Source organism: Mauremys mutica, chromosome 15 (assembly GCF_020497125.1).
Source record: "Mauremys mutica isolate MM-2020 ecotype Southern chromosome 15, ASM2049712v1, whole genome shotgun sequence".
In the NCBI taxonomy this organism is placed as follows: domain Eukaryota; kingdom Metazoa; phylum Chordata; order Testudines; family Geoemydidae; genus Mauremys; species Mauremys mutica.
Genome location: NC_059086.1, coordinates 37,756,790 through 37,784,185, shown reverse-complemented (window position 1 = coordinate 37,784,185; position 27,396 = coordinate 37,756,790). Strand labels below are relative to the sequence as shown.

At 62.8% G+C, this 27,396-nt stretch overlaps 2 protein-coding genes across 4 annotated transcripts; one reads left to right on the top strand and one right to left on the bottom strand.

The window, feature by feature from the left end:
- The first annotated feature begins 553 nt into the window (after positions 1-553).
- Positions 554-18,836, top strand: PTPN18 (protein tyrosine phosphatase non-receptor type 18). Of its 2 annotated transcripts, none has more exons than XM_044988071.1 (17): positions 554-694; positions 6,794-6,902; positions 7,421-7,497; positions 7,767-7,862; positions 11,236-11,274; positions 11,380-11,448; positions 11,836-11,898; positions 12,242-12,384; positions 13,471-13,537; positions 13,623-13,700; positions 13,821-13,904; positions 16,222-16,298; positions 16,760-17,028; positions 17,309-17,391; positions 17,771-17,798; positions 18,075-18,176; positions 18,403-18,836. In XM_044988071.1, exons 1-17 carry the CDS (start codon positions 617-619, stop codon positions 18,468-18,470), a joined length of 1,530 nt encoding a protein of 509 aa, XP_044844006.1. In that variant the 5' UTR covers positions 554-616; the 3' UTR covers positions 18,471-18,836. The 2 variants fall into 2 exon arrangements, with proteins under 2 accessions (XP_044844006.1, XP_044844007.1); XM_044988072.1 differs by having other exon boundaries at positions 653-694; positions 6,794-6,882.
- On the bottom strand, positions 18,776-27,367 carry IMP4 (IMP U3 small nucleolar ribonucleoprotein 4). Of its 2 annotated transcripts, XM_044988131.1 has the most exons (9): positions 27,216-27,367; positions 26,660-26,768; positions 25,705-25,788; positions 24,056-24,165; positions 23,678-23,810; positions 23,320-23,474; positions 22,941-23,035; positions 22,670-22,743; positions 18,776-19,206 (listed from the first exon to the last, which is right to left on the bottom strand). In XM_044988131.1, the coding sequence occupies exons 1-9, from the start codon at positions 27,216-27,218 to the stop codon at positions 19,094-19,096; spliced, it is 876 nt and encodes a 291-aa protein (XP_044844066.1). In that variant the 5' UTR covers positions 27,219-27,367; the 3' UTR covers positions 18,776-19,093. The 2 variants fall into 2 exon arrangements, with proteins under 2 accessions (XP_044844066.1, XP_044844067.1); XM_044988132.1 differs by lacking the exon at positions 26,660-26,768 and having other exon boundaries at positions 27,216-27,350.
- Between the last annotated feature and the right edge of the window lie 29 nt (positions 27,368-27,396).

The following is a 27,396-nucleotide window of genomic DNA, read 5'->3' as shown; positions in this document are numbered from 1 at the left end:
AGCACCACAGCCGAGGGGTGGTGTCGAGAGGGGCTGCTAGGCAGCTTGGGGGCATTCTGGGGGAGGGGAGAGGATCCCAGTAAGGGGGGTGGTGGAAGCGGGCTGGTCCCCAAGAAGGGCTGGCGACTGGCACGCTGAGCCCCGCTGCCCCCAACTGTGGGGCAGGCAGGGCCATACCCAGGAAGCCAGAGGGCTCCGAGAAGGGGAAGGAAACAACCCAGCGCAAAACTGCCCACAAACGTATAGCAAAAAGGGCACGGGGAGGGCTCGCCCGGCGCTGGGATGCAGCCACCTCTGGGGAAGGGCACACGGGGAAACGGCCGCACATAACGCCGCTCGGGCAGCGCTCACCCGGGACTCGCTGTTCTCAGCGGCCCTGCCCCAGAGGATGGGGAGATTCCCGGCTGCGGCTGGGCGGGATCCCCCAGGTGAGGCTGGACCCGGACGCCTGGGTTCTCCCAGCCAGGCCGCCGCGCTCCCCTGGCTGGCGGCCCGCCAGGCTCAGGTCTGGGCTCGCCCAACCGGCCCGGGGGGGGGGGGGGCGGGGACCTCAACTTCCTCTTCAGTCCGCTCCGTCCTGCGCCTCGCTCCGGCCGCGGGGCAGCAGCTCCGCAGCATGAGCCGCCTGGACCAGACGCTGCGGGCGTTCCTGGGCGCCGAGCCCGGCCCGGCCCGGCTGGGCCAGGAGTTCCAGGTGAGACCGGGCCGCGGGGGGAGCCGAGACACCGCGCCAGCCCGGGGAATCCGGCCCCCCAGCAGGGAGAGAACCCAGGCGTCCTGGCTCCCAGCCCCCCCTGCTCTAACCCATCACCCCCCACTCCCCTCCCAGAGCCAGGGAGAGAACCCAGGAGTCCTGGCTCCCAGCCCCCCCTGCTCTAACCCATCACCCCCCACTCCCCTCCCAGAGCCGGGGAGAGAACCCAGGAGTCCTGGCTCCCAGCCCCCCCCTGCTCTAACCATCAGACCCCACTCCCCTCCCAGGGCCAGGGAGAGAACCCAGGAGTCCTGGATCCCAGCCCCCCCTGCTCTAACCATCAGACCCCCCTCCCCTCCCCTCCCAGAGCTGGGGGGAGAACCCAGGCGTCCTGGCTCCCAGCCCCCCTGCTCTAACCCATTACCCCCACACCCCTCCCAGAGCCAGGGAGAGAACCCAGGCGTCCTGGCTCCCAGCTCCCCCTGCTCTGACCCATCACCCCCCACTCCCCTCCCAGGGCCGGAGAGAGAACCCAGGCGTCCTGGCTCCTGGCTCCCATTACCCCCACACCCCTCCCAGAGCCAGGGAGAGAACCCAGGCGACCTGGCCCCCAGCCCCCCCCTGCTCTAACCATCAGACCCCCCTCCCCTCCCAGAGCCAGGGAGAGAACCCAGGAGTCCTGGCTCCCAGCCCCGCTCCCGGAGATGGGGAGAGAACCCAGGAGTCCTGGCTCCGAGTCCCACCCACCCATCCCTGCTCTAACGCACCGGACCCCACACTGCCCTCCCAGAGCTGCGCAGAGAACCCAGGCGTCCTGCCACCCTCCGCTGGTCTCCAGCTCCAGCGCGAGTTTCTTTCTCTAATCATTAATCTGGGGCTTGCCTGGGTTGAACTTTCCGTTGCTGCTGCCGTAGAGAGAGTTAACTAGTCACCTGCCGGCCAGCAAGAGTCAGAGCTGCAGGAAGCCCGGACGCCTGGGTCCTCTCCCTGGCTCTAGGAGGGGAGTGGGGAAGGGGGGGGGGCGGGAGCCAGGACTCCTGGGTTTAATCCCTGGCTCCAGGAGGGGAGTGGGGGCTAGTGGTTAGAGCACGGGGGGCTGGGAGCCAGGACTCCTGGGTTCTCTCTCCATCTCTGGGAGGGGAGTGGGGGGTAATGGGTTAGAGCATGGGGGGCTGGGAGCCAGGACTCCTGGGTTCTCTCCCCAGCTCTGGGAGGGGAGCAGGGGCTAGTGGTTAGAGCCAGGGATTGGGGGGCTGGGCGTCTTGGGCTGATCCTATGAGACGCTATTGGAAGTCTCAGGGTCTGGGTCCCTTGGCGGGTGGCTGCCTGTGTCCCCCCTGCTGCCCAGAGCAGGGCAAGTTGTCAGGCCCGGGGCAAGGGGTGCTCTCCCCTGGCAGTCAGGGCCAGGCACTGGGGGGCACGGTGGGGCAGGGAGTGGGGCAGGGGGTGCTCTCCCCTGGCAGTCAGGGACGGGTGCTGGGGGGTACCGTGGGGCAGGGAGTGGGGCAGGGGGTGCTCTCCCCTGGCAGTCAGGACCAGGCACTGGGGGGCACCGTGGGGCAGGGGGTGGGGCAGGGGGTGCTCTCCCCTGGCCGAAAGGACCAGGCACTGGGGGGCCGGGTGGGGCAGGGAGTGGGGCAGGGGGTGCTCTCCCTGGCAGTCAGGACCAGGCACTGGGGGGCACGGGGGGGCAGGGAGTGGGGCCGGGGGTGCTCTCCCTGGCAGTCAGGACCAGGCACTGGGGGGCACGGTGGGGCAGGGGGTGCTCTCCCTGGCAGTCAGGACCAGGCACTGGGGGGCACGGTGGGGCAGGGAGTGGGGCAGGGGGTGCTCTCCCCTGGCAGTCAGGACCAGGCACTGGGGGGCACGGTGGGGCAGGGAGTGGGGCAGGGGGTGCTCTCCCTGGCAGTCAGGACCAGGCACTGGGGGGCACGGTGGGGCAGGGGGTGCTCTCCCTGGCAGTCAGTGCTGGCCTGAAATCGTTAGTGGGTGCTATTAATTTGGACCCGCCTTTCCGAGGAAATGGACAACCTGTGCCCCCTCGGGTCATTACTTTTCCCCTCCATCTTGGGGTGACCCAGCCCAATCCCAGCAGGCGGCTGCTTTCCAGCCGCTACATTCCCCATCGCTTCCTCCTGCCAACATTTGTAGTGTCGCGGTGCGGCTGTTCCCCGGCTGCCTCGCCCCAGAAGTGGCTGCAGCTCAGCCCTGGGCAAGGAACCACCGCATCTAGCCGGGCAAGGGCTCGGGAATCCAGTGGAAAGCAGCCGCTATCCCAGAGTAGAGACTATTCTCTGGTTTGTGTTATTAGCAATTGGGTCATTAAACTGAAGTGAAATTGCCTGGGAAACCCAAACACGTTCACTTTCCCCTCCTGTTTCACTTCTCCCAGCCCCCCCCTCCCCTGCTCTAACCACTAGACCCCCTCTCCTCCTAGAGCCAGGGAGAGAACCCAGAAGAGAAGTGAAGTGGGAGCTTCAGTAAGGACAGGCCCTTCTGATAACACTCTGGGGCTGTTCCCCAGCTGTCCCACCCCAGAGGTGGCTGCATCTCAGCGCCGGGCGAGCCGTTCTAATCACACTCCCAGCTACTCCTTTGCATAACCGCAGCCTGGAAATAGAAAAAGCCGGGAAATAGTCAGAAATTCACCTCCACTGAGCCCTGATGCTGGTTCAAATAGAGCCTGTGTTGAGCAGGCACCAAATGCAAATTTCCCCCTTATCACTGTGGCTTGTGGCATAGCATAGATAGCGCATGAAATAACCCCTCCTAAAACGGCAACTGCCTCCTGCAGTTACAAACCACACTGCTTGCACTCGGCGCTGAAATGCAGCCACCTCTGGGGCAGGGCAGCTGGGGAACTACTGCACATCACACCACAGTGGGATGGCTTGCCCAGTGCTGAGATGCAACCACCTCTGGGACGGAGCAGCCAGATGGGGGTGGCTTGCCTGGCACTGAGATGCAGCTATTTCTGGGGAGCAGCAAACTTCACTGGTTGTCACAGTATAAAACAACAGAAGGTTCTTTTTATAGGTGAGAACTAAGAACCAGGACTCCTGGGTTCCATCCTCAGCTCGGGGAGAGGTGTGAGGTGTGGTGGATTAGATCAGGGTGGGGCTGGGAGCCAGGATTCCTGGGTTCTCTCAGTGTCACCTTGGCCAGGTCCTGCCTCAACTTGGTGCCTCGGTTTCCCCTGTGGCTTTCCAGAGTGGTGCTGGGAGTGAGTCGGGTGGGGAGGGTTAAATTCTGTGCAGCTTCGCGCTGGCCCATCCTCCCCTCTGACAGGGAAATGAATTTTCCAGAAGGGACTTTGTTCCCTTGTCTCTCGTCTGGCTTCAGATACTGATTTCCTATATAAATGTAGCCCAAAACAAATCCCAGCTACCTCCGGGCTGGAGCCAGGCTGGGTGGGGGGGAGGGAAAGTGACAGGAGCCAGCACCCCCTAGTGGGGAAAGGCCCCGTACCCCACTTCCCACCCCCTGAGCCAGCCACTCCCTTTATTAAATCCCCATCTCATATGCCAGACTTATGTACAGCTGTTTTCATTCCACTGCACTGGGTCTAGAGATGCAGCCACCTCTGGGGAGGGGCAGCTGGGGAACAGCCGCGCATAATGCCGCACAGGGTGGCTGGCAGGCTCTGCTCCCTTGCTCAGCACCGGGGCTGCTCACCAGCCCCGTGCAGCAGAGCTGAAGTGAAAAGCAGAAGCTGCCCCATGGGGTTACGCAGTCCTGGGAACTGAAAACATGGATCCTGAAAGTGAATGCAACCGTGCGAGGAAACGGGCCTCTCTAGGGGGTGCCATGCTGTGAGGTGTGAGGCTCTGCAGGGGGCGCTCTCTCCTGTCAGTCAGGGCCGGGCGCTGTGGGGTGCCATGCTGGGGGGAGCTGGCCAGGGGGAGCCCTCCCCTGGGGGTCAGGGCCAGGCACTGGGGGGTGCCGTGCTGGGGGGGGCTGGCCAGGGGGAGCCCTCCCCTGGGGGTCAGGGCCAGGCGCTGGGGGGTGCCGTGCTGGGGGGGGGGCTGGCCAGGGGGAGCCCTCCCCTGGGGGTCAGGGCCAGGCGCTGGGGGGTGCCGTGCTGGGGGGGAGGGGCAGGGGCCGGGCGCGGGGGGGTGCCGTGCTGTGTGGGGCTGGGCAGGGGCCGGGCACCGGAGTTGCTTTTTGCAATCTCTGTCCTGGCCGCTGATGGTGAGTTTCTTTGCCCGGGAAGCTTTGCCGTTCCCTGAGCAGAGAACAGAGCTGGGGGCTGCTGGTCAAATTCCCTGCCCTGATCCCCCGTCTCCCCGCACCCTACGTGGGTAACATTCCCCCCTGCGCCCTCCATGCAGAGCTCTGCACCTCGCCCCGTCCCCCACAGGGTACAGAGCGGGGGACCCACCGGCCGACAAGCCGCCACCTCCCCCCAGCCGTCGGGACACAGGGGAGGAAACTACCCAAAAAATGGTGATGGCGAAAAAAATCTCCGTCGGCCGGAGAGTTCGGAAGCTGCGGGAGCTTCTCCGCTCCAGATCTTCCCCCTCGGGGTCTGTCTTTCCCTCCGTCCTGGACATTTAAAACCCAAACCTAGGCAATGAATAGCCAAAACCTTGGTGATGTAGCCAAATCCGGCACTGAAAAGCAGAAAGCGGCCCGGGCCGCTCAGATCCAGGCCTTCTCCCCCGCGGGCCTGTTCCTCCTCCATCCCCCGCCCCACCCACACTTTTTTGGAGGGGAAAAAAAAACCGGAGGAAATGAACCTCAAAAACTTTGTGACCTGCCCTGATCCTTAACGAAAGAAACTTTTAGCCGCTGAGAAGCTGCAACCCCCTCGCTCCAGCCTGAGGAGACCGAACCGCCCCGGGCAAACCTGGGCCGTGGAAGAGCACAAGCCACCGGGACGGGACGGAGCTGGAGCTGCGGCAAACAGCCCGGCCGCTGGCGGCCTCCAGCTGCGACCTGCCAACTCCTGGGGTCCCCGCTGTCCACTTTACACCCCCGCCTGCCTGCGAAATCCCGACCCAGCCACTCCTCCGCCCTGGCCCCCTTGCCTCCACCCCTCTGAGCCCTCCATTCCTACCTCCCAGCCCCCTGCTCTACCCACTAGAGCCCCCCTACCAGACTTGGGAATAGAACCCAGGAGTCCTGGCTCCCAACCCCCTGCTCTAACCGCTAGACCCCACTCTCCTCCCAGAGCTGGGGAGAGAACCCAGGAGTCCTGGCTCCGAGCCCCCCCCTGCTCTAATCACTAGGACCCTCCTACTCCCAGAGCCAGGGAGAAAATCCAGGAGTCCTGGCTCCCAGCCCCCCCCCCCCCCGCTCTAACCACCATCCCCCACTCCCCTCCCAGAACCGGGGAGAGAACCCAGGAGTCCTGGCTCCCAGCCTCCACTGCTCTAACCACTAGACCCCACTCTCCTCCCAGAGCCAGGAATAAAACCCAGGAGTCCTGGCTCACAGCCCCCCTGCTCTAACCACTAGACCCCACTCTCCTCCCAGAACCGGGGAGAAAATCCAGGAGTCCTGGTTCCCAGCCCCCCCTGCTCTAACCACTAGACACCACTCCCCTCCCAGAGCCAGGGAGAGAACCCAGGAGTCCTGGCTCTCATTCTGGAAGCGACTCCTGCATGGATTAACTTTCCCTGGAGGGTTGTTCCATGGCAGGGGTGGGGTTGTTTTCTCCTGGGCGTGGGTGTGCTCACGCTGGGGCCCAGAGCTGGCAGGACAGGCTGGTCCGCTACTGGCGAGGTCAGAACCAGCCTGTTCCCAAAATAAACCTGACTCAAGTGCTCAGGAATGATCATCCCTGTGCGAGCTGTCTCTGTGCCGCGTTATGTGCAGCTGTTTCCCCGGCTGCCCCGCCCCAGAGGTGGCTGCATCTCAGTGCCAGGCTAGTCATCCCCCCGGGGCTCTTACCCTTGGAGTTTGGGGGTGCTGGAAGTCTGAGAAAAGGGGCTGCGGTCACAGGGAACGGGGTGCCGTATACTTGAGTATTAGGGAGTCAGGGCATAAGCTGTAGGGATCACAGAGCTATCGGCTGCCGGGGTGCTCTGTGTCCCTGTTTAACCCTGTCTTCTCCACGGCCTCCTAATCCCCCTCCTGTCCTCTCTCTCCACCCAGGACATCAAGGCCCAAGCCAGCGCCTTCCGGCAGCAACAGGGGTTCTCCGCGGAGGCCGGGGGCAGGAAAGAGAACATCAAGAAGAACCGGTATAAAGACATCCTGCCGTGTGAGTGGGGGGGGGTGCTGGCACTGGAATGTGCAGTGTTATGTGCAGCTGTTCCCCCAGCTGCCCCACCCCAGAGCTGGCTGCATCTCAGCTCCAGGTGAGCCATTCCTGGGCAGCGTTATATACAGCCGTTCTCCAGCTGCCCCACCCCAGAGCTGGCTGCATCTCGGCTCCAGGTGAGCCATTCCTGGACAGTGTTATGTGTAGTTGTTTCCCCCCAACAGCCCCACCCCAAAGGTGGCTGCATCTCCGGGCCGGGTTTCATAGATTCACAGATTCCCAGGTCCGAAGGGACCATTGTGAGCATCTCGTCTCACCCCCTGTATCCCACAGGCAAGAGAACGGCCCCAAAATAATTCCTGCAGCAGAACTTTTAGAAGAACAGCCCAGCTTGATTTAAAAACAGCCAGAGACGGAGGCTCCGCTGCGCCCCTTGGGGAATCTGACCCTCTCATCGGTCACAACTGGTGCCTTATTCCCAGTCTGAATCCGTCAATCCCTCCCTCTCTCCCCGACAGACGATCAGACCCGGGTCGTTCTGAATCTCTGCACGGACGAAGGGCAGACGGACTATATCAATGCCAGCTTCATCCAGGTAACCTCCTCCCTCCGCAGCAGGGGGCGCTCTCCCCTTGCACCAGCGCTGGCCCCCCAACCCAGTGCGGCACTGGGGGCACCGGGCTGCAGGGGGTGGGCGGGGGATTCAGCAGGGGGCGCTGGGCTGCAGGGGGCAGATGGGGACTCAGCGGGGGATGGGCAGGGGGCTCAGCGGGGGTGCAGTGCTGCGGGGGGCGGGGGGGTTCAGTGGGAGGCGCTGCCGTGCAGGTGGCGGGTGACTTATTTCTCCCCTTCGTCTCCTGCCAGGGGGTGAATAACAAGCGATGCTACATCGCGACCCAGGGGCCGCTGCCTCACACCGTCCTGGATTTCTGGCGCATGATTTGGGAGTACGAGGTGAAGGTGGGTGTAACGCTTCTCGGGGTCCCAGGCCTGGCCGCCACCTGCTCAGCCCCGGAGCTGGGCGCCCTGACACCCCCGGCCTTTCAGCCACCCACGCACGCTCCTCTGGGTTGGGCCAGATCCTGTATCCCAAAGCTGCAGCGTGCGCCCCAAACACCCCGCGCTCCTGAGGGGATTTCCGCTGCAAACCGACCCAGAACGAGGGTTTCTCCCGCTTCAAATGCTCTTACGCTGTCTGTGAACTGCTCCCTCTAAACGATCGGTCCCCGCTTGGCCGATTCCCTGCGGAGCACGAAATCCGCTCTCCTTCGCCAGCCGGGGCAGGTTTTCTATCAGAGGAGACATAAGTAATAAGCCAGGCGTAATTTAAGCATGTTTTCCGCTACAAACACGATACATCCCGCACGTGGTTCAGACGGGCGTAACTGAACAGTTCCTACATGTGCCGGGCAGTTTCAGGCTGCGGTGTGCGCCCGTGTGCCCTTTCCACGCCTCCGGCGTTGTGATTTGCGCCTCCGGACGGATCCACAGTTTGCAATTTCCGCACTGCCACCGGGGATCGGCTCCAGGGACACTCGCGTGGGTGCTGCTTCTTCATTGCGTGTGGTCCAGCCTGCGGGTGGCGTGGGATCGGCGCCGGTGACCTTTCCTGCGGAGAGGCCGCTTTCCCTCCATAGATCGTCCTCCTGCAAGTTTCTTTAGCCACTCACGTTTCTCCGGGATGTTCTCCAAGCGGATTTCTTGCTGCGCCCAGCAATACAGGAAACCCTATCGCAGCCTCTCAGCCCACCTCTGCGGGGTCAGCTCGCGTCTCACGCGTGTCCGCAGCTGGCTCCTTCCAGGCCCTGGATCTGTGTGTCACGGAGCGTGGGCTCGGAGCCGGGCGGAGAAGCAGCACGCCGGATCAGGTGTATTTCCAGGCTGGGCCAAGGAGCGGAACACGTCTGTCCCCGATGATTTTCCCGATTGGCTTCGGAGCGCGTCTGTCGCGTCGTTCCTTGCGCAGAACCCGGCGACGGAGCTGGGCCGATCTAATGTCCTAGGGTCCTGCCCCTCGTCTTTTCCAGTGGGCCGCAGAATTTGGTGTGGGCGCTCCCCTCCCCCCACCCGTTTGCCGTCACCAGCCGTTCCCCGCACAAAGATAGTCAGTGGCTCCTGGCCAAATCTTTCTGCATTCAGCAGAGTTTCCTGAACGGGTCTGCGTAGCCGAGTCCTGCACCGCGAATACTCAGAGGTGTCGTGACCCGGTTCATTTTCAGCCACGGGGCGGCGCTGCTTTCCCGCCGGTGGGGCTTCGCGGCTGCGAGCCGCTGGGTGGCCGAGCCCAGGGCTGAACGATTTTCTGGTTTGGGCACGTGCGTTACAGGAGAGAGCAGGGCCACCCGCAGGATTCCAGATCTCTAGAGCCCTGCCCAGGTAGAAAATCTGGGCAGGGATCCACAGCCGCAGAGGCGGATACTTGCGGATTTGCAGGGTCTACCCGATTGAACCCTTCAAGTCGGAGCTGGTTCCTCTCCGCTAAGTACATAGATCCCCACTGGGCGGAATTGGCCCGGTCCCATCGGTGAAAGACCAGGATGGGTTCTTCTGCCAGTCTCTAGGCCCCGAATTCCATCCCGCTGAGCGCTGGCGAAGAGTAGGACCCGTGCCAGGACCAGGACAGGTGCCCGTGTGGCTGCCACCCACTCCCAGAAACTTGCCGGTGACAGGACAGATGCTAGGGGGAAGGGATAGCTCAGTGGTTTGAGCATTGGCCTGCTAAACCCAGGGTTGTGAGTTCAATCCTTGAGGGGCCCATTTAGAGAACGGGGGTAAAAATCTGCCTGGGGAGTGGCCCTGCTTTGAGCAGCGGGTTGGACTAGATACCTCCTGAAGTCCCATCCAACCCTGATCTTCTGTGATTCTAACCTCCCACAGCTTTTGCAAAATCCAAGGGCTTCGCTTTGTGGCTGCGGGGATAACACTTGCCACGTGGCCCGCGGGGCGGCCTTGTGTGATGAGTGGCTTTATGCATCACTTTCACCAGTCACTGCCCGCACGCTCGTTCGTCTCCCTACAATGCCGGTCCGGGATCCCGCGTGTGCTGCCTCGGTGCTTTTAGGAAGCTCGCCGCCATGCGGAGGCCTCCTGGGCATGGAATCAGGGTGGCCTCCGTCTTTTCATCCCATCCAAGCCGTCCAGACCGCGTTGAAGCCGACGTGCGAGGCTTTTCACGGCGGAATTCCACGCCGCCGTTTCACGAGCCGGGGCCCGAACGCCAGGCACGGAGCTGAAGCTCGAGCATCTCCTGAAATCCTGCGAGGCACCGCCTGTGTTTCCTGCTGTTTCTCTTCACACGCTCCTACGACGTTGTCTTCCATCACCTTCTCCCAGGACAGGCTGGCCACCCGAGGGAGTCACCGAACCATGGATATGCTCTTTGGCCCGCCGGCTAGTCCCTCTTCCTCGCCGATGTGTTGCCCAAGACTATCCGAGCGTCACTCCGGCTCCGGCTCATCGATAAATTTCCTTCCCTGGCATGAGAGAGACCCAGCTTCTGCTGGGGAGAGAGATGAGCTTTTGAGCTCACAAAATGAAGACAGTCCCATTCTGCTAGCGCCGTGCGGCTGGTCCCCAGCAGCCCCGCCCCAGAGGTGGCTGCATCCCAGCACCAGACAAGCCTTCCCCGTGTGGCGTTATGTGCGGCTATGCCCCAGCTGCCCCACCCCAGAGGTGGCTGCATCTCAGCACTGGACGAGCCATCCCTGTGTGGCGTTATGTGCAGCTGTTCCCCAGCCGCCCCGCCCCAGAGGTGGCTGCTTCTCAGCACCTGACGAGCCCTCCCACTCCCAGATACACCTTTGTGTAACCGCAGCCTGGGAACAGAACAGGCCGGGAAAGGGTCAGAAATGTAACTGGGTCCTGCTGCCGATTCAAGTGGACCAAGATCCGGTGTCTTCTGCGGATGAACTGCTACCCCAAGGCCAGAGAGCCGGGCTCCCAGCTAAATCCCTCCCTCCTGAAATAGTCCCGCTTGCTGTGGGGATGAATTTTGAGGAGTTAGGGGCTTTCTGAAACAGTCCCCCTCCCACGTTACTCTTTGGGGGTAACGACCCTGCAGGACGTGGGCCGGGTGTTGTGAGTCTGTCAGGGCTCAGGTGAGAGCTGTTTGCAAAGGGGGGGGGGGGATTGCCAAGGCAGCCAGGACTCCTGGGTTCTCTCCCTTTCTCTGGGAGAGGAGTGGGGTCTAGTGGGTTGTGTGTGGGGTGTGCTGGGAACCAGGATGCCTGGGTTCTCTATTCCAGCCCAGCCAGGTGCTGTTCAGAGCAGGCTCCTTCTCATGCTCCTTCTCTCGTTCTTTTCCTAACTGTTTCGTTCCCTTCCTTCCTTCCAGGTAATTGCCATGGCCTGTCGGGAGGTGGAGATGGGGAAGGTAAGGGTGGGGGGCCAATCTGTGCCCACCCCCATCCCCTGGCTGTGGGGAGAGTCTGGGGGGCGACCCCCATGGACTCTCTGTGAACTGACTCTCCCTCCTTAGAAAAAGTGTGAACGCTACTGGCCGCTGAAGCAAGAACCGCTGCAAATCGGGCCGTTCTCCATCATCCAGGTACCAAGGAGGAGTTGCAGGGGCAGCCTGGGGGGGCTCTCCAGGAGAGAGACAAAACTCCCCTTCACTTCCTGTCCCAAATTGCTGCTGGGCAACTCCGTCCTGCCCCAGAGGTGGCTGCATCTCAGCTGTGGGCGAGCCCTCCCTGTGTGGTGTTATGTGTGGTTGTTCCTCAACTGCCCCACCCCAGAGGTGGCTGCAGCTCCGCTCCAGAAGATGGGTCCCTGTGCAGCGTTATATGCAGCTATTCCTCAGCTGTTCCTCACCTCACCCAGAGGTGGCTGCAGCTGTGCTTCTGTATAGAGACATGAAAGGCGTTTCATAACCCTGCAATGTCAGCACCCCCTGAAGCCTCTGTCTGCAGCTCGGCTTGTCTCTGTCTCTCAGATCAAGGAGCAGGAGCTGAATCCAGACGTGATAGTCCGCACGCTGAGCGTCAGCTTCCAGAACGTCAGTGAGCTGGGGGGGCACCGTGTCCGTGCTGCAGGAGTGGGGTGGGGGGCTGGGCAGGGGGGGGCTCTCACTTGGCAGGGGCGGGCACTGGGGGGCGCTCTGCTGCGGGGAGCGGGGTGGGGGGCTGGGCAGGGGGCGCTCTCCCCCAGCAGGGGCGGGCACTGGGAGGCGCTGTGCTGTGGGGGGCTGGGCAGGGGGTGCTCTCCCCCAGCAGGGGCGGGCACTGGGAGGCGCTGTGCTGTGGGGGGCTGGGCAGGGGGGTGCTCTCCCCCAGCAGGGGTGGGCACTGGGGGCGCCGTGGCATGTGGAGCAGGGCCGATGCCAGTCGTTCCCTCCTCAGGAGGAGCGGCCCCTCACCCATTTCCAGTACGTGGCCTGGCCGGACCGCGGGATCCCGGACAATTACAGCCATTTCCTGGAGATGATTGAGCACGTGCGATTGAAACAGGGGGACGACTCAGCCCCCATCTGCGTGCACTGCAGGTAGGGGGCGCTGTGCTGTGGCGGAGGGGTGGAGGGCTCAGCAGGGGATGAGTGGAGGGAGGGCCCAGTGGTCCCCATTAGCCCCTCAACCGGGATGGAGAGAGACAGCAGCCTTCATAGCCTGGGTCTGCTAGAAGAAATTAAGCCCCACCCTCAAAGAAGCCCCTCCCACAATCCAAACCCCACCCCCTGACTGCCTCCCTCTGCCATGAACTCCGCCCCTTTTCTGCAACCTCAGAAATGGTGCAGAGCAGTCACTGAATGGCCAGCGGTAGGGTTCAGAGTGAACGCACAGAGATGGACAGAGTCCCACTCAAACAACGATCATTAGCATCCAGACTTTACACCAATGTCAAAACGAATCAAGTCCCCATTTAACACCAAACATTAGGGTTCCGACTTAACAGTCGCTGTTCAACACACCACACCCTCATTTAAACCCCGAGTTTTAGGATCCATGTCAAGGTGTCCCTATTTCAACCCCAGTTGTTATATTTCAGAAGTAATGGTCAGACTGAAAAGAGCTATGTCCCCATTTGAAATACAATCATTAGGCTTCAGAGTTAACGGCCTCGTTGAGATGAGCTATAGCCCCTTTTAAAAACATAATTATTAGGGTTCACAGCTAACAGCCATGCTGAGACAAACCATGACCTTAGTGAAACGCCAGTCATTAGGCTTCAGAGTGAACAATCCACCCATCTAGGTGGATGATGTCTGCTGAAACCTATCATTAAAGTCCAGGGCAAATACCCAGTGTGATGACACTCCATTGTTCACCCAGGCCTTACGGTTTGGGGTAAACATCCCACTGTTGGCACCCAGGATGCCCCATTTAACTGTCAGTCATTAGAGTTCAGAGTGAACACCTACCAAAGATGGATTCAAATCTTAACTCTGGTCATTAGGATTCAGAGTGAACGTGCACCAGCGATGCATCAAGATTGTAGCCATTAGGTTTCAGAGTTAACACCCACCGGCAGTGGCGGGGGGAAGGGCCCCTTCGCCTCCAAGAGGGATTTGATTGTGGGGGTCGGGGGGAATTGTTCTTCACCCATTTCCTTCCTGCTTCCTCCCCCCCGGCAGCGCTGGCTGTGGCCGGACCGGCGTGATCTGCATCCTGGAGCACGTGAGACACCTCCTCCTCCAACAGGTACCGCGCGTGTCCGTGTGCGCGGGCGTGTGTCCGACCCGTGGCTGCCCCCTGCCGGACTCGCGAGTCTTCTCCTGTTTTTCAGAGCATCCCCCCGAATTTCAGCATTTTCGACATCGTCCTAGCGATGAGAAAGCAGAGACCGTCGGCTGTCCAGACGCTGGTGAGCCCCCTGGTTCTCCCCCTGCCGGACGCCCACACAGCACCCCCTGCTGGGAGGGGGGGCTGGGGCCGCTGGGAGCCCCCACTCCCCTAACACGGCCGTGTCCCCTCTGTCTGACAGGAGCAGTACGAGTTCCTGTTCCACGCCGTGGCCGAGATGTTCCGCTCCGCCCTGGCCACCGCCAAGTACGAGAACCTCAAGGAGGTGAGAGGGCCCCGGGCCAGGGACACACACGGCACAGGGCCCGTCCCCTCCAGCAGGGGGCGCTGGGACACACACACACACACACACACACAGAGCCCGTCCCCTCCAGCAGGGGGCGCAGGGACACACACACAGTGCAGGGCCCGTCCCCTCCAGCAGGGGGCGCAGGGACACACACAGAGCGCAGGGCCCGTCCCCTCCAGCAGGGGGCGCAGGGACACACACACAGTGCAGGGCCCGTCCCCTCCAGCAGGGGGCGCGGGGACACACACAGAGCGCAGGGCCCGTCCCCTCCAGCAGGGGGCGCGGGGACACACACAGAGCGCAGGGCCCGTCCCCTCCAGCAGGGGGCGCGGGGACACACACAGAGCGCAGGGCCCGTCCCCTCCAGCAGGGGGCGCAGGGACACACACAGAGCGCAGGGCCCGTCCCCTCCAGCAGGGGGCGCAGGGACACACACACACACACACACACACACACACACACACACACACACACACACACACACACACACACACACACACACACACACACACACACACACACACCCCCCCCCCCGCAGGGCCTGTCTCCTCCAGCAGGGGGCAACACACACACAAAACCACCCCCCCGCAGGGCCTGTCCCCTCCAGCAGGGGGGGCAGGGGGAAACACACACACACACACACCCCTGTCCCCTCCAGTGGGGGGCGCAGGGACACTCTGACCCTAACCCGGTTATGAGCCCACCCTGCGACCTAGCCCTCACCCCCCCATCTCTGAGCACCCCCCATTTCCCCCCCCAGCCCGATTTTCCCCCAGGTCCACCCCCCGGGCCCCTCCCCCAACTTGAGGAAGTCCCACGCGCCTTCCTTCCCCTTTCGATTCAGCCCTGGTGTAAACAGCTCCGGCGGCCTGTGCGGTACTGGGGGGGGGTCTGGATCCGGGGGGGGGAAGAGTGTGAATCAGTGGGTGCACTTGGGGGAGGTGCGGGGGGGGATTGGTGGGGGAGGGCTGGGGGGCAGGCGGGAAGGACGAGAGCCCGAGTGCAGGGGGGGGCTGGAGCAGTAGAGGAGGCGTGCGGGGGGCAGGACCGGCAAGGGGGGGGTTCAGTTCCCCTCCCTTCCCCATCTCCCCCCCCCCGCCATAGGGCTGAAAGGTGGAGCAGGAAAGGACAGGGAGGGGCCCTGGACCCCTGCCCCACATCCTGGCTTCTGCCTCATGCTCAGGGCTTGTGAATTCTCTCTGCTGGGGGGGAGGGGGGGAATGGGGCCTGTCCCCCCTGGGGGGCACCAGCTCCCATCTGGCCCCACAGGGAAGAAGCCCAGAGGGCTGAGACCCTGCAAGGTTAGTTCATAGGTGAGCTGGTAACATAAAGTGCATGGGAGCCGGCGCCCCCCGGAGGGGACAGGCCCCACACCCCATTCCCTGCCCCCCGAGCCAGCCAGGCCCTGCCCTGGGGCCGATGGGAGCCGGTGCCCCCCGGAGGGGACAGGCCCCACACCCCATTCCCTGCCCCCCGAGCCAGCCAGGCCCTGCCCTGGGGCCAGGTGAGAGCCGGTGCCCCCCGGAGGGGACAGGCCCCACACCCCATTCCCTGCCCCCCGAGCCAGCCAGGCCCTGGCCTGGGGCCAGATGGGAGCCGGCACCCCCCGGAGGGGACAGGCCCCACACCCCATTCCCTGCCCCCCCGAGCCAGCCAGGCCCTGGCCTGGGGCCGATGGGAGCCGGCGCCCCCCGGAGGGGACAGGCCCCACACCCCATTCCCTGCCCCCCGAGCCAGCCAGGCCCTGGCCTGGGGCCGATGGGAGCCGGCGCCCCCCGGAGGGGACAGGCCCCACACCCCATTCCCTGCCCCCCGAGCCAGCCAGTCCCTGGCCTGGGGCCGATGGGAGCCGGCGCCCCCCAGAGGGGACAGGCCCCACACCCCATTCCCTGCCCCCCGAGCCAGCCAGTCCCTGGCCTGGGGCCGATGGGAGCTGGTGCCCCCCGGAGGGGACAGGCCCCACACCCCATTCCCTGCCCCCCGAGCCAGCCAGTCCCTGCCCTGGGGCTGGCCTGCTGGATGGGTGCGTCTGGGGAGGGGCAGGTGCGTGGAGCGATGGGGGGCCGGGCGGAGGCTGGGGGGCCGGGCGGAGGCTGGGGGGGGCACTCTCTGTTCCTTCCCCCGGCCAGGCTTGCCGGCACTGGCGGGGTTAACGGCCCTGCACCCGCAGCCCGTTGTCACACTTCCTGCAGGAGGAAGCGAAAAGCCGGTGTCAGCACCCGGCCGGGAGGTCTCCCCCCCCCCCCCACCCCTGGCTCCCCCCTCCCCAGCTCCCCCCTTCCTCTCCCCGCAGAACCAGCTGCCCCTGTACGACGACGCCGTGTCCCTGCGCCGCCCCGCGCCCCTCAACAAACACAGCAGCATCTTACGGTGAGCGAGCCGCCGGATGCAGCCACTGCTGGGGGGGGGGGGCAGCGGGTGGGGGGGCAGCCGCACATAACGCCGCCGGGGGAGGGCTGGGATGCAGCCACCACCTTAATACTGCAGCAGCTGGCAATGTAGCCTGGAACTGGGTAGTCATTAGGGATCAGAGTTAACACCCCCATTGGGTGTTAGCTGCAGCCCAGGAGGGGGCTCTGAGCACCCGCCTCCCCTCCCCAACCGCCCCCCCCTCCAATTAGCCGACAGGCCGCTCGCCTGCTACTTTCTGTTTCCCAGAAATAGACTGTGCTGAGTATCTGCTCCCCCCGCCCCCCCCCCCCAGCCCCAGGGCTACTGGTTACAGGAGGGGGGGAGGGGAGCCGGACTCCTGGGTTCTCTCCCTGACTCGGCCTTGGGTGGAGCATGTCTGTGGCCAGTGGTGCTACCCCCCCCTTCCTCCCTCCCCCCAGGAGCATCTCGGTGCCGTCCGAGCCCACCCCGGACCTGCCCCCCAAGATGAGTGACACCTACGCGGTGGTGAACAAGTTCCGGCGGGGGGGCGGGCCGGCGGCGGCCTCCTCCCAGGAGACCAGGCCTGGCGGGGGCAGCCCCGAGTGGTCCCCCATCGACCCCAGCGGCTTCGGGGGGCTGCAGGCCAGCTACTCCCTGCCCGGGAGCCCCGTGAAACGCCTGCCACCCAGCCCCAGCTGCAAATACACCCCCCACGCCACCAGCGCAGGTACGGCAAGGGACCCAGGAGTCCGGGACCAGGGGGTCTGATCTGGGGGGGAGGCAGGGGCCAGGACAGACCAAGGATCTGATCTTGGAGGGTGGGGGGGGAACCCCAGAGTCCAGAGCCAGGAGGGACCATGGGTCGGATCTGGAAGGGGGGACGGGACCCAGGAGTCCACGGCCATGGCTCTGACCCAAGAGTCCTGGGGTGGCTCTGCCCCAGGGAGGTGGGACCCCAGCTGTCCAGGGGGGCCACGCTCTGATCCCTGCCCATCTCTGTGCTCCAGGTGATACCAGCCCCCGGGACCCCCCTTCGCCCTGCCCCAGCCCTGGGCGCGGGAAGACCCTGCTGCACACTACGAAACCCGCGGTGAGTTCTGCCCCCGCCCCACGGGCCAGCGACCCTCTGCCCAGCCAGAGGGGGGCGCCGGAGGACACCGGTGTGGGAGGGTGTGAGGGCTGGGAGCCAGGACTCCTGGGTTCTCTCCCCCACTCTAGGAGGGGAGCAGGGTCTGGTGGTAAGAGCAGGGGGTCTGGGAGCCAGGACTCCTGGGTTCTCTCCCCCACTCTGGGAGGGGAGCAGGGTCTGGTGGTAAGAGCAGGGGGGCTGGGAGCCAGGACTCCTGGGTTCTCTCCCCCACTCTGGGAGGGGAGCAGGGTCTGGTGGTAAGAGCAGGGGGGCTGGGAGCCAGGACTCCTGGGTTCTCTTCCCAGCTCCCGTCACTCATTTTTCTCCATCTCATCTACAGGGTTTTGTGGCATCTCCCCAGAAGAAGGGTGAGTGGGGTGGGTGCAGGGGAGGGCCGGGGCTTACCGGGGGAGGCTAGTTTGGTACCTGGACGGGGAACCCTGGCAATCGAAGTGCATGTGGTGTTCATCACGGCCTCGCACCCACGGCTTCCCCAGCCGCAGCTGCAGCTCCGCGCTGGCCAAGCCGTCCCTGTGCTGCGTTGTGCATGGCTGGTCCCCAGCCGTCCCGCCCCAGAGGTGGCCGCAGCTCAGCGGCGGCCCTAACAGGAGCCAGGGAGGCCTCATTGTTTTCTCCTCCGCCAGCCTCCAGCTCCCCCCGCCTTGAGTCGACGGACAGCTACGAGGCCGTGGACCCCTCCCCTGGAAGGGGCTGCAGCCCCCTCGCCTCCCCGGGCAACGGTCTCGGTAGGACAGGGGTGTGGGGGGAGGGGCACAGGAGGGGGTGGCAGGCCCCTGGCTCTGACTGGGGATATGGGCGAGTGCCCAGGGCTGTCAGGGGGAGGGGACCCAGGTGTCCTGGGCTGGGCAGGGAGACCCTGGAGGGCTGGGACCCAGCAGCAGTTTGCATCTGGGGAGGCTGGAGCGGGGGGGAGGTAAAGCCCCCCCCCATCATTGTCTCTCCCTCCCCCAGGCTATAACTTCCGCATTGGGAAGCCAAAGGGACCCCGCGACCCCCCAGCGGAGTGGACCCGGCTCTAGGGGGCCTGTGGGGTGGGTGGAGGTGCTGGGACCTGTGCCCCTCCCACCCCAAGGCCAGATGGACTGAGCCGAGCCGCGGCCCCAGCATCACCCCCCGGCCCAGAGCGAACCGCCACCAACTGACACCAGGACTCCTGGGTTCTCCGGGAGCGTCGTAAAGAACGGCACCTTTAACATTCGAGCTGGGACCCACACCTTGGGGGGCCGGTGCTAAATCCCGCCCCCCCCCTCAACCTGGGGAGCCCTGGTGGCTCTACCCGGGCAAGACGGGAACGGCCGTGAACAGACAGCAGCAGAAACCAAAGGAAGGGTCAAACCAAGCTGTGTATTAACGCAGACCCTACAAAAATAAAAGTGTGAAAACAACAGCTCTGCTGGTGCTTCCCCCTCCACCGCAGGGCGATACCCACGGGCCCGGGGCCTGAAACCACAGCTGGAGACGTCGGCATCCCTCTGGGCCGGGGCCCGTCCTTTGCCCGCCGACGCCCCAAACCGCTCCGGCTTCAATTCCCAGCCGGCGACGAGGGAGCTCCCCTGCGATCTCCGGCTGAACGGGCCCCACATCCGGTGTCCAAGTGGGAGGGAGCGCGGCCCGGCGGCCCCCAGGGCGGGGGGGACGCCCCTTAGTCGGCGCTCAGGAACTGCCGCTTGCGGGCCGTGTTGGTGTAAGGATGCCAGCGCCACTCCACGTCGGCCGTGGCTGCCTGCTCCAGCGTGCCCAGCTTGATCATGTACACTGGAAGGAAGGCGGGGCGAGGGGTCAGCGGGGTGCCCCTGGGAGACAAGCAAAGCCGGGGAGCCTCCCCCCCCAATCACTCAGGGGGCGAGGGGCAGGATGGGACAAATTTTCTGTAATCGTTTGATGCCCACGTGTGCCTCAGTTTCCCCTGGATTCTGCACGGCTCCCTGGCAGGGGGGGAGCTATAACCCAGCTCGGGGGTGCGCCTGGCCACCCGGGCGGCCACAACTGGGTCATTCAGCAACTGCTGGGGAGGAGACAGTCGACAAGGGGCCCTCCGGGGGGTGCAGGACGGGGAGAGGGGGCTGAACCAGAGGGCCTTGAATTCGGCGAGGACACTGATCTAACAGGCAGCACAGAAACTGGGGCGAATGAGGCTAATCCCTGGGACACGGTAATAGCAGGGGACAGAACCTGGCGGAGGCACAGAACCAGTCGTGCCAGGGGAGCGGCCCTAGACGTGACAGAAAGCGTAGACTCAAAATCTTAAACGAAGCAAACTGTCCCGTGCAATCTCTCTGGCTCGTAACTCCACGCTGGAGCAGTCAGAATGGAGCGGGAGGGATATTACCGGCCGCCTGGCCAGGAGGGTGAGAGTGACTGGGAAATGCTCAGGGAGATGAGAGAGCCCCTAAAAATAAAAAAACCTCAGTGATAATGCGGGATTTCAACTGCCCCCATACGGACTGGCCACGGCCCCTCAGGACGGGAGGCAGAGAGAACGTTTCTTGACACCTGAAATGACCTTCTTGGAGCAGCTGGGCCTGGAACCAGGGGCGGCTCCAGACCCCAGCCTGCCAAGCCCGTGCTTGGGGCGGCTGCCGCGGGGGGCGCTCTGCCGGTCGCCGGGAGGGCGGCAGGCGGCTCCGGTGGACCTCCCGCAGGCGTCCCTGCGGAGGGTCCGCTGGTCCCGCGGCTTCGGTGGAGCATCTGCAGGCGTGCCTGCGGGAGGGCCACCGGAGCCGCGGGACCGGCAGAGCGCCCCCCGCGCCGTGCCGCCGTGCTTGGGGCGGCGAAATGGCTAGAGCCGCCCCTGCCTGGAACCCACCAGAGAAGAGGCAATTCCTGATTTAGTCCTGAGTGGAGCACAGGATCCGGTCCAAGAGGTGACTGGAGCTGGACGGCCTGGTAATAGTGACCATAATCTAATGAGATTTAACAGCCCCGGGGCAGGAAACACACCAGAACGGCCCAACCCGGCAGCGTTTCATTTCAGAAAAGGGAACTACACAAACGAGGCGGTTAGTGGAAAAGGAATTGAAAGGTTCGGCGCCAACAGTGAAATCCCTGCAAGCGGCGTGGGAACGTTTTACAGACGCCGTGACAGAGGCTCCACTTAAATGTATCCCCCAACTTAAAAAAAACAGAGGAGCAGAACCAAAAAAGAGCCCCCGTGGCTAAACAACAAAGTAACAGGAGCAGTGAGAGGCAGAAAGCAGCCTTTAGAAAGTGGAAGTTAAATCCTAGTGAGGAAAACAGAAAGGAGCATAAACGCTGGCAAATGAAGTGCAGGCAAAGAACAGCACATTTCTTTTTTTAAGTACATCAGAAGCAGGAAGCTGCTAACCAAGCAGAGGGGTCACTGGCCGCTCGAGGTGCTAGGGCAGCGCTCAAGGCCGATAAGGCCGTTGCGGAGAAATTAAATGAATTCTTTGCCTCCGTCTTCACGGCTGCGGATGTGAGGCAGATTCCCAAACCCGAGGCTTTTTAGGTGACACATCGGAGGAACTGTCCCACACGGAGGTGTCATTAGAAGAGGTTTGGGAACAAATTGATAAACTAACCAGTCACACGTCACCAGATGGGATTCACCCAAGAGTTCTGCAGGGACTCCAGTGTGAAATTGCAGGACCTAACTATGGTACGTAACCAATCATTTAAATTAGCTTCTGAACCAAATGACCGGAGGGTAGGTAACGTGAGGCCAATTTTCAAAAAAGGCGCCAGAGGTGATCCCGGCAATTACAGGCTGGTAAACCTGATCTCAGTACCAGGCAAACCGGTTGAAACTCTAGTAAAGAACCAAATTGTCAGACACAGAGAGAAACATAATTTGTTGGGGAAGAGTCAACAGGGTTTTGGTAAAGGGAAATCGCGCCTCACCAATCTACTGGAATTCTCTGAGGGGTCAACGAGCACGTGGACAAGGGGGATCCAGGGGATCTAGTGGCCTTAGATTTCCAGAAAGTCTTTGACAAGGTCCCTCACCAAAGGCTGTTAAGCAAAGTGAGCTGCCCTGGGACACGAGGGAAGGTCCCCTCATGGGTCGGGAGCTGGTTCAAAGACAGGAAACAAAGGGGAGGAATAAATGGTCAGTTTTCAGAATGGAGGGGGGTTAAATCGTGTCCCCCCCCAGGGGTCTGTGCTGGGCCCGGCCCTAGTCAACAGCCTCATAAACGATCTGGGGAAAGGGGTGAACAGGGAGGTGGCAAAATGTGCAGCTGATACAAAACTGCTCCAGACAGTTAAGTCCCAGGCAGCCTGCGAAGAGCGACAAAGGGACCTCCCCACACTGGCGACTGGGCAAGAAAAGGGCAGAGGAAATTCAACGTTGGTAAACGCAAAGTGATGCACGTCGGAGACCAGAATCCCAGCTCTCCGCGCGCAATGATGGGTCTGGATTAGCTGGTACCACTCGGGCAAGACCTCGGCGTCGCTGTGGAGAGTTCGGTGAAATCATCCACCCGATGCGCAGCGGCCGCCGAAAAGCGACCGGAGCGTTGGGAGTCATTAGGAAAGGGCGAGAGAAGAGAGGAAATCTCCTGTTGCCTCTAGATCAGTCCGTGGTTCGCCCGCACCGTGAACACTGCGTGCAGGTGTGGCCGCCCCGTCTCCCAAAAGCTAGATTGGAATTGGAAAAGGTTCAGAAAAGGGCAACAAAAACTATGAGGGGGATGGAACAGCTGCCGTATGAGGAGAGATTAATCAGACTGGGAGTTTTCAGCTTGGAAAAAAGACGATTTGGGGGGGATACGAGAGAGTCTGTAAACTCATGACTGGTGCGGAGAAAGTAAGTCAGGACGTGTTATTTACCCCTTCTCAGAACAGGAGAACTAGGGGTCCCCCAATGAAATGAACAGGCAGCAGGTTTAACACAAACACAAGGAAGTATTTCTTCACCCAACACACAGTCAACTTGTGGAACTCCTCGCCGGAGGATGGTGTGAAGGCCAAGGCCATAACAGGGTTCAGAAAAGAACTAGATAATTTAATGGAGGATGCGTCCATCAGTGGCTACTAGCCGGGCTGGGCAGGGATGGTGTCACTGGTCTCTGTTTGCCAGAAGGTGGGAACGGGCGACAGGGGATGGGTCACTTGATGATTCCCGTTCTGTTCATTCCCTCTGGGGCACCTGGCACAGGCCACCATCAGTGGACAGGACACTGGGCTGGATGGACCCTTGGTCTGACCCAGCCAGGACGTTATGTTTTCATGAGGGGCCCCCAGAGACGTGACTCACGTTTCATCTCGAAGCGCGGCCCCACCTCAGACAGCTCGATGTTGCGATGGTCCAACTTCTTGTAAACGTGGTGCCTGCGGGGAGGCACAGGAGAGATGGGTCACCCAGCGTGGGCCTGGCTCCCAGCCCCCCGCCAGCCTTCCCTCCCCTCCCAGAGCTGGGAGAGAACCCAGGTGTCCTCACGCCCAGCCATCCCCGTGTGGTGTTATATGCGGCTGTTCCCCAGATGCCCCGCCCCAGAAGTGGCTGCATCATGGGGCAGGCCTGGCACCTGAAGGAGATGTAATCGTCCTGGTTGGCGAAGGTGATGACGCGCTTGCTGTCCTCCTTGGGCACCGGGAAGAGGTACTTGAGGATGCTGCAGACCTGAGGGGCAGAGACCGAGAAGCGCTGGGTTTGGGGGGGGAAGGGAGGGGGAATTGAGACCCTACAATAACAAGCCCCCCAGGAGACCCTACAATAAACACACCGCCCACAAACATTCCCCAGAGACCCTACAATGTCAAAGTGGTCTCTGTCCGCCTCCCCAGGCCCTAGAAGACCCTACAATAACAAAGCCAGGCTGGGCAGTCCCAGAAGACCCTACAATAACACAGCCAGCCCAGACAGTCCCAGAAGACCCGACAAGGACCCAGGCGCCCCCGGCTGACCCGCTGGCCCAGGCGAGAGGTGAAGTTGTGGAAGATCAGGTGGGGGGTGGCCTCGGACATGGTGCCGATGTCGGGGACTTCGTGCCGCATCACCACGTTGCAGAGGGTGAAGAACGCCGTGGGGCCGAAGGGCAGGTGAGAGACGATCAGCCCGTCTGGGGGGAGGGGAGAGGAGGGGGGGTTAGCGGGGGGGGGTGGCTGGGATGGAGTCCCCCCAGCACATCCCCCCCGGCGCCCAGCAGCCCCAGACAGTGGGGGTGGGGGTGCCCCCCCCGCCCCCCCCCCCCCCCGGCTCCCAGCAGCCCCAGACAAAGGGGGAGGGGGAGTCCCCCCAGCACTCCCCCCCGCCCCGGCTCACCCGGCTGCCCGCGATGTTCATGCAGCACCAGCAGGTCCGTGACGCCGTTGGCCTTGCAGGCCCGGAGCAGGGCCCCCACCTCATGTCGCCCCCGGTTCATGCGCTGGGCGCCCGGCACCACCAGCTTCATCTCCTGTCGCCGAGAGAGGGGGGTGTGAGAGACCCTACAACAACAGACCTGCCCCTTCCCCGAACGGCCCGCCAACAACACCCCCAGGAGACCCTACAATAACAAAACCGGCCCTACCCACCAGCTCCAGTCCCCGGGAGGCCCTGCAGAAACAAACCAGTGCCCAGGAGACCCTACAACAACCATGCCAGCCTGCCGAGAATGCCGCTCCCCGGGAGACCCTACAATAACAAACCCAGGCCCTGTACCTTGGCGAACATCTTGAGGCGGGAGCTGGGGTCACGTGAGGTCGTGATCATCACCTTGGGATCCTCCACGCCCGCCCAGCGATACTCGTCGTCCTGCTGCGTCACCAGCCCTGCCGCGGGAGGCAAAGGGTTAATGGTGGGGGCGTGGCCTCTGGCTGGCCACGCCTGGCCCATTTACATGGAGGGGGGGGTGGGGGGGGTTAATTTTTTAATCCCGCCAGGGGGTGGCGAATTTCTCAGAATCCAATTAAAAACACACAAAACAGCCCTGGAGGTTTTTCATTCCTGAAAGAAAACGACCTTAAAACCGAGCCCAGACGCGTTCGATTTGTGTCCATAAATCTCCATGTCACTGCCCACCGCCGGGACCCAAGACACGGAGGTCGGCCAAGGAAGAAAAACACGGCAGAGGGAGGCATCCAAACGGGATTTCAGGCTGTTTCCTTTGGCTGGTTTGACATGCGGCGTTCACAGTTTCTCTTTTAACGGTTCAAACGCTTTAACTTTTCGATTATCCGCCTCTGCCGTCGTTAAATAATCCCTGTCCGAGCCGCCTGACGCCCCAGCAATTCCCACAAGTGAAAACTTAAAGAGAAGATTGTTAAAAGCTTAAAACCCAAAATGAAGATTTAAAGAGATCAAAATCGGGGGGCCAAAAAGGAGTAAAAACCATTGTTTTGTGTAACTAATTGAAAGAGCTACAAATCAGGGAAAATGCTTACAAATAATCCTCTACATTATCCACTGAAATTACAAAAAAAAAAAAATCACATTCTGCCCAGCCTATTAGAAGGGCTGGATAAAGGGGGTGAAAAATTGATTAAAACATGGCTTGGATTTGAAACGCCCAGATTTATTGTACAAAGGAAGCGTTGGTGGTAATTAGTGAATTTGAACTGATTGTTTCTAGTCTGTCTGTCCTCTGGGATTTTAGAGCTAGTAGATCTCGTCCTCTCCCACCGAGGTGTTATTCAGAGATGGGAAGAGGAAACCAAGCAACTCCTGATTGGTTTTTTAACCTGGGGCACAGCAATCATTGACCTGAGCTCGGTGAATAGACGGACGCAGAGCAAATGGGGGGGAGGAAGCCTTCAGCAAACGGGTACCAGTAACGACCCCCCGGTTCGGGGCTTTCTGGCCCGTTATATATGTTTTTAAATACAACGTAACTGACCATGCCAGATTCAAGCGAGTTCAGCCCTGAACGGAGGCAGTCGGAATTTCAGGTGGATTTTTAAAAAGAAAAACGTCCAAAATCCGGTATAAATTAAAAAAAACCTACAACAATCTGTTTTTTATCCACACTGGACACGGAAGCTCTGGGTTTAAGTGGCTTGGCTGTGAGAGACCAGGGCCAGCTCACCCCACCCGGGTCTATGGGGCTGTCACTCATGGCAGCGTCCGGCCCCACAGGGAGGGGGGACGAATCTCAGCTCCGGGGGTGGGGTCTGTGCTTCATCTGGCCCCATGGGGCCCTGTGGGCCCAAACGGGGGTGGCCCACTCTCATGTTTCAAGGCAGAGAGGCAGAAAAGGGTCAGGAAGGACACAGGACAATGCTGACCAAGGGTGTTGGGATGGGGGTTCCTCGCTTGGGGAGGAGAGGCACCTCCCCCCTGAACTGCGCCCCCCCCTCCCCCGGAAAACTCACCTTCTGCTCCCTGGTCATCAAACTCGATGGACTTCTGCAGTGCCAGAGCCTCCCGGCGCAGCTCCGGGGGCAGCAGACGATTCTCTGCAGGGAGGAGTCAGAGCATGAGATTCCAGACAACCCCCCCACTCAAATCCCCCCCCTTGGTCCTCCTGCCCCAATGCAGCCTCTCCTCCATCCTGCAGGGCAGAGTCCCAACCCTCAGGCCACGGGTCCGGAGTGAGGGGCACCGTGGGGAGGGGAGAGGAGGGGGCTGCAGGTCGGGAGTGAGGGGCACCAGGTGGGGGAAGGAGGGGGAAGGAGGGAGCTGCTGGTCGGGAGTGCGGGGTACCGGGGGGAGGGGAGAGGAGGGGGCTGCAGGTCGGGAGTGAGGGGCACCGGGGGGGGAGGAGAGGGCTGCAGGTCAGGAGTGAGGGGCACCATGGGGAGGGGAGAGAAGGGGGCTGCAGGTCGGGAGTGAGGGGCACCGGGGGGAGGGGAGAGGAGGGGGCTGCAGGTCGGGAGTGAGGGGCACCGGGGGGGAGGGGGAGAGGGGGCTGCAGGTCGGGAGTGAGGGGCACCGGGGGGGAGGGGAGAGGAGGGGGCTGCAGGTCGGGAGTGAGGGGCACCGGGGGGAGGGGAGAGGAGGGGGCTGCAGGTCGGGAGTGAGGGGCACCGGGGGGCGGGGAGAGGAGGGGGCTGCAGGTCGGGAGTGAGGGGCACCGGGTGGGGGAAGGAGGGGGCTGCAGGTCGGGAGTGAGGGGCACCGGGGGGCGGCGAGAGGAGGGGGCTGCAGGTCGGGAGTGAGGGGCACCGGGGGGAGGGGAGAGGAGAGGGCTGCAGGTCGGGAGTGAGGGGCACCGGGGGGAGGGGAGAGGAGGGGGCTGCAGGTCGGGAGTGAGGGGCACCGGGGGGGGAAGGAGGGGAAAGGAGGGGGCTGCAGGTCGGGAGTGAGGGGCACCGGGGGGGTCCGTACCCTCCAGCGCCCGCCTGAGTTGCTCCTTCTTGGTCTCGGTGGCGCGGATCCGATCCTCCTGCGCCCGCCGGTGCAGATACTCCCGGCGCTGCCGGGCCTCGCGGCGCAGCTGGGCGGGACACACCGGCGGGGGGTTAATACAGAGCCGGGGGGGCAGGGAGCTCCCCCCTCCCCTAGCGGGTACCAGCCCCCGCCCGCCCCACATGAAGACCCTACCACAACAGCGCCAGGCCTCGCCCCACTCCCCAGGGGGCCCCTGGGCCCCTCCCAAGCAGAGGCGACCCTACAATAACAAAGCCCGAGACTCGCAGCACCGATCGCCCACAAGCTCCCCAGCCCCAAGGGGGGGGGTGAGCTGCTCCCCCAACCCCCTCCCGCACCCAGGAGACCCGAGCCCAGGACCCCCCCCCCACCGGGGTGCCCGCCTCTGCCCCGCAGGCGACCCTACGATAACTAACCCAGCCCCCTACTGCCCCCCCTCCCCCAGAGTAGCGGGTACCAGCGCCCGGGCCCTCTCAGGCGACCCTACAATAACAAACGCAATTCACCCCCCTACCATGGTGGCAACTCCCGGCGACCCGCAGCTCTCTCCCCACAGCACGCGGGGCACCCAGCCGGCCAACACCAGGGCCTCTCATTGGCCCAGGCTGCCCGGCCTATCAGAGAGCGGGATGCTCAACTGGGACAGGGCGATGTTTTGCCCCTCACAAAGATGGCGGCCCATGGCTGGGAGAGAG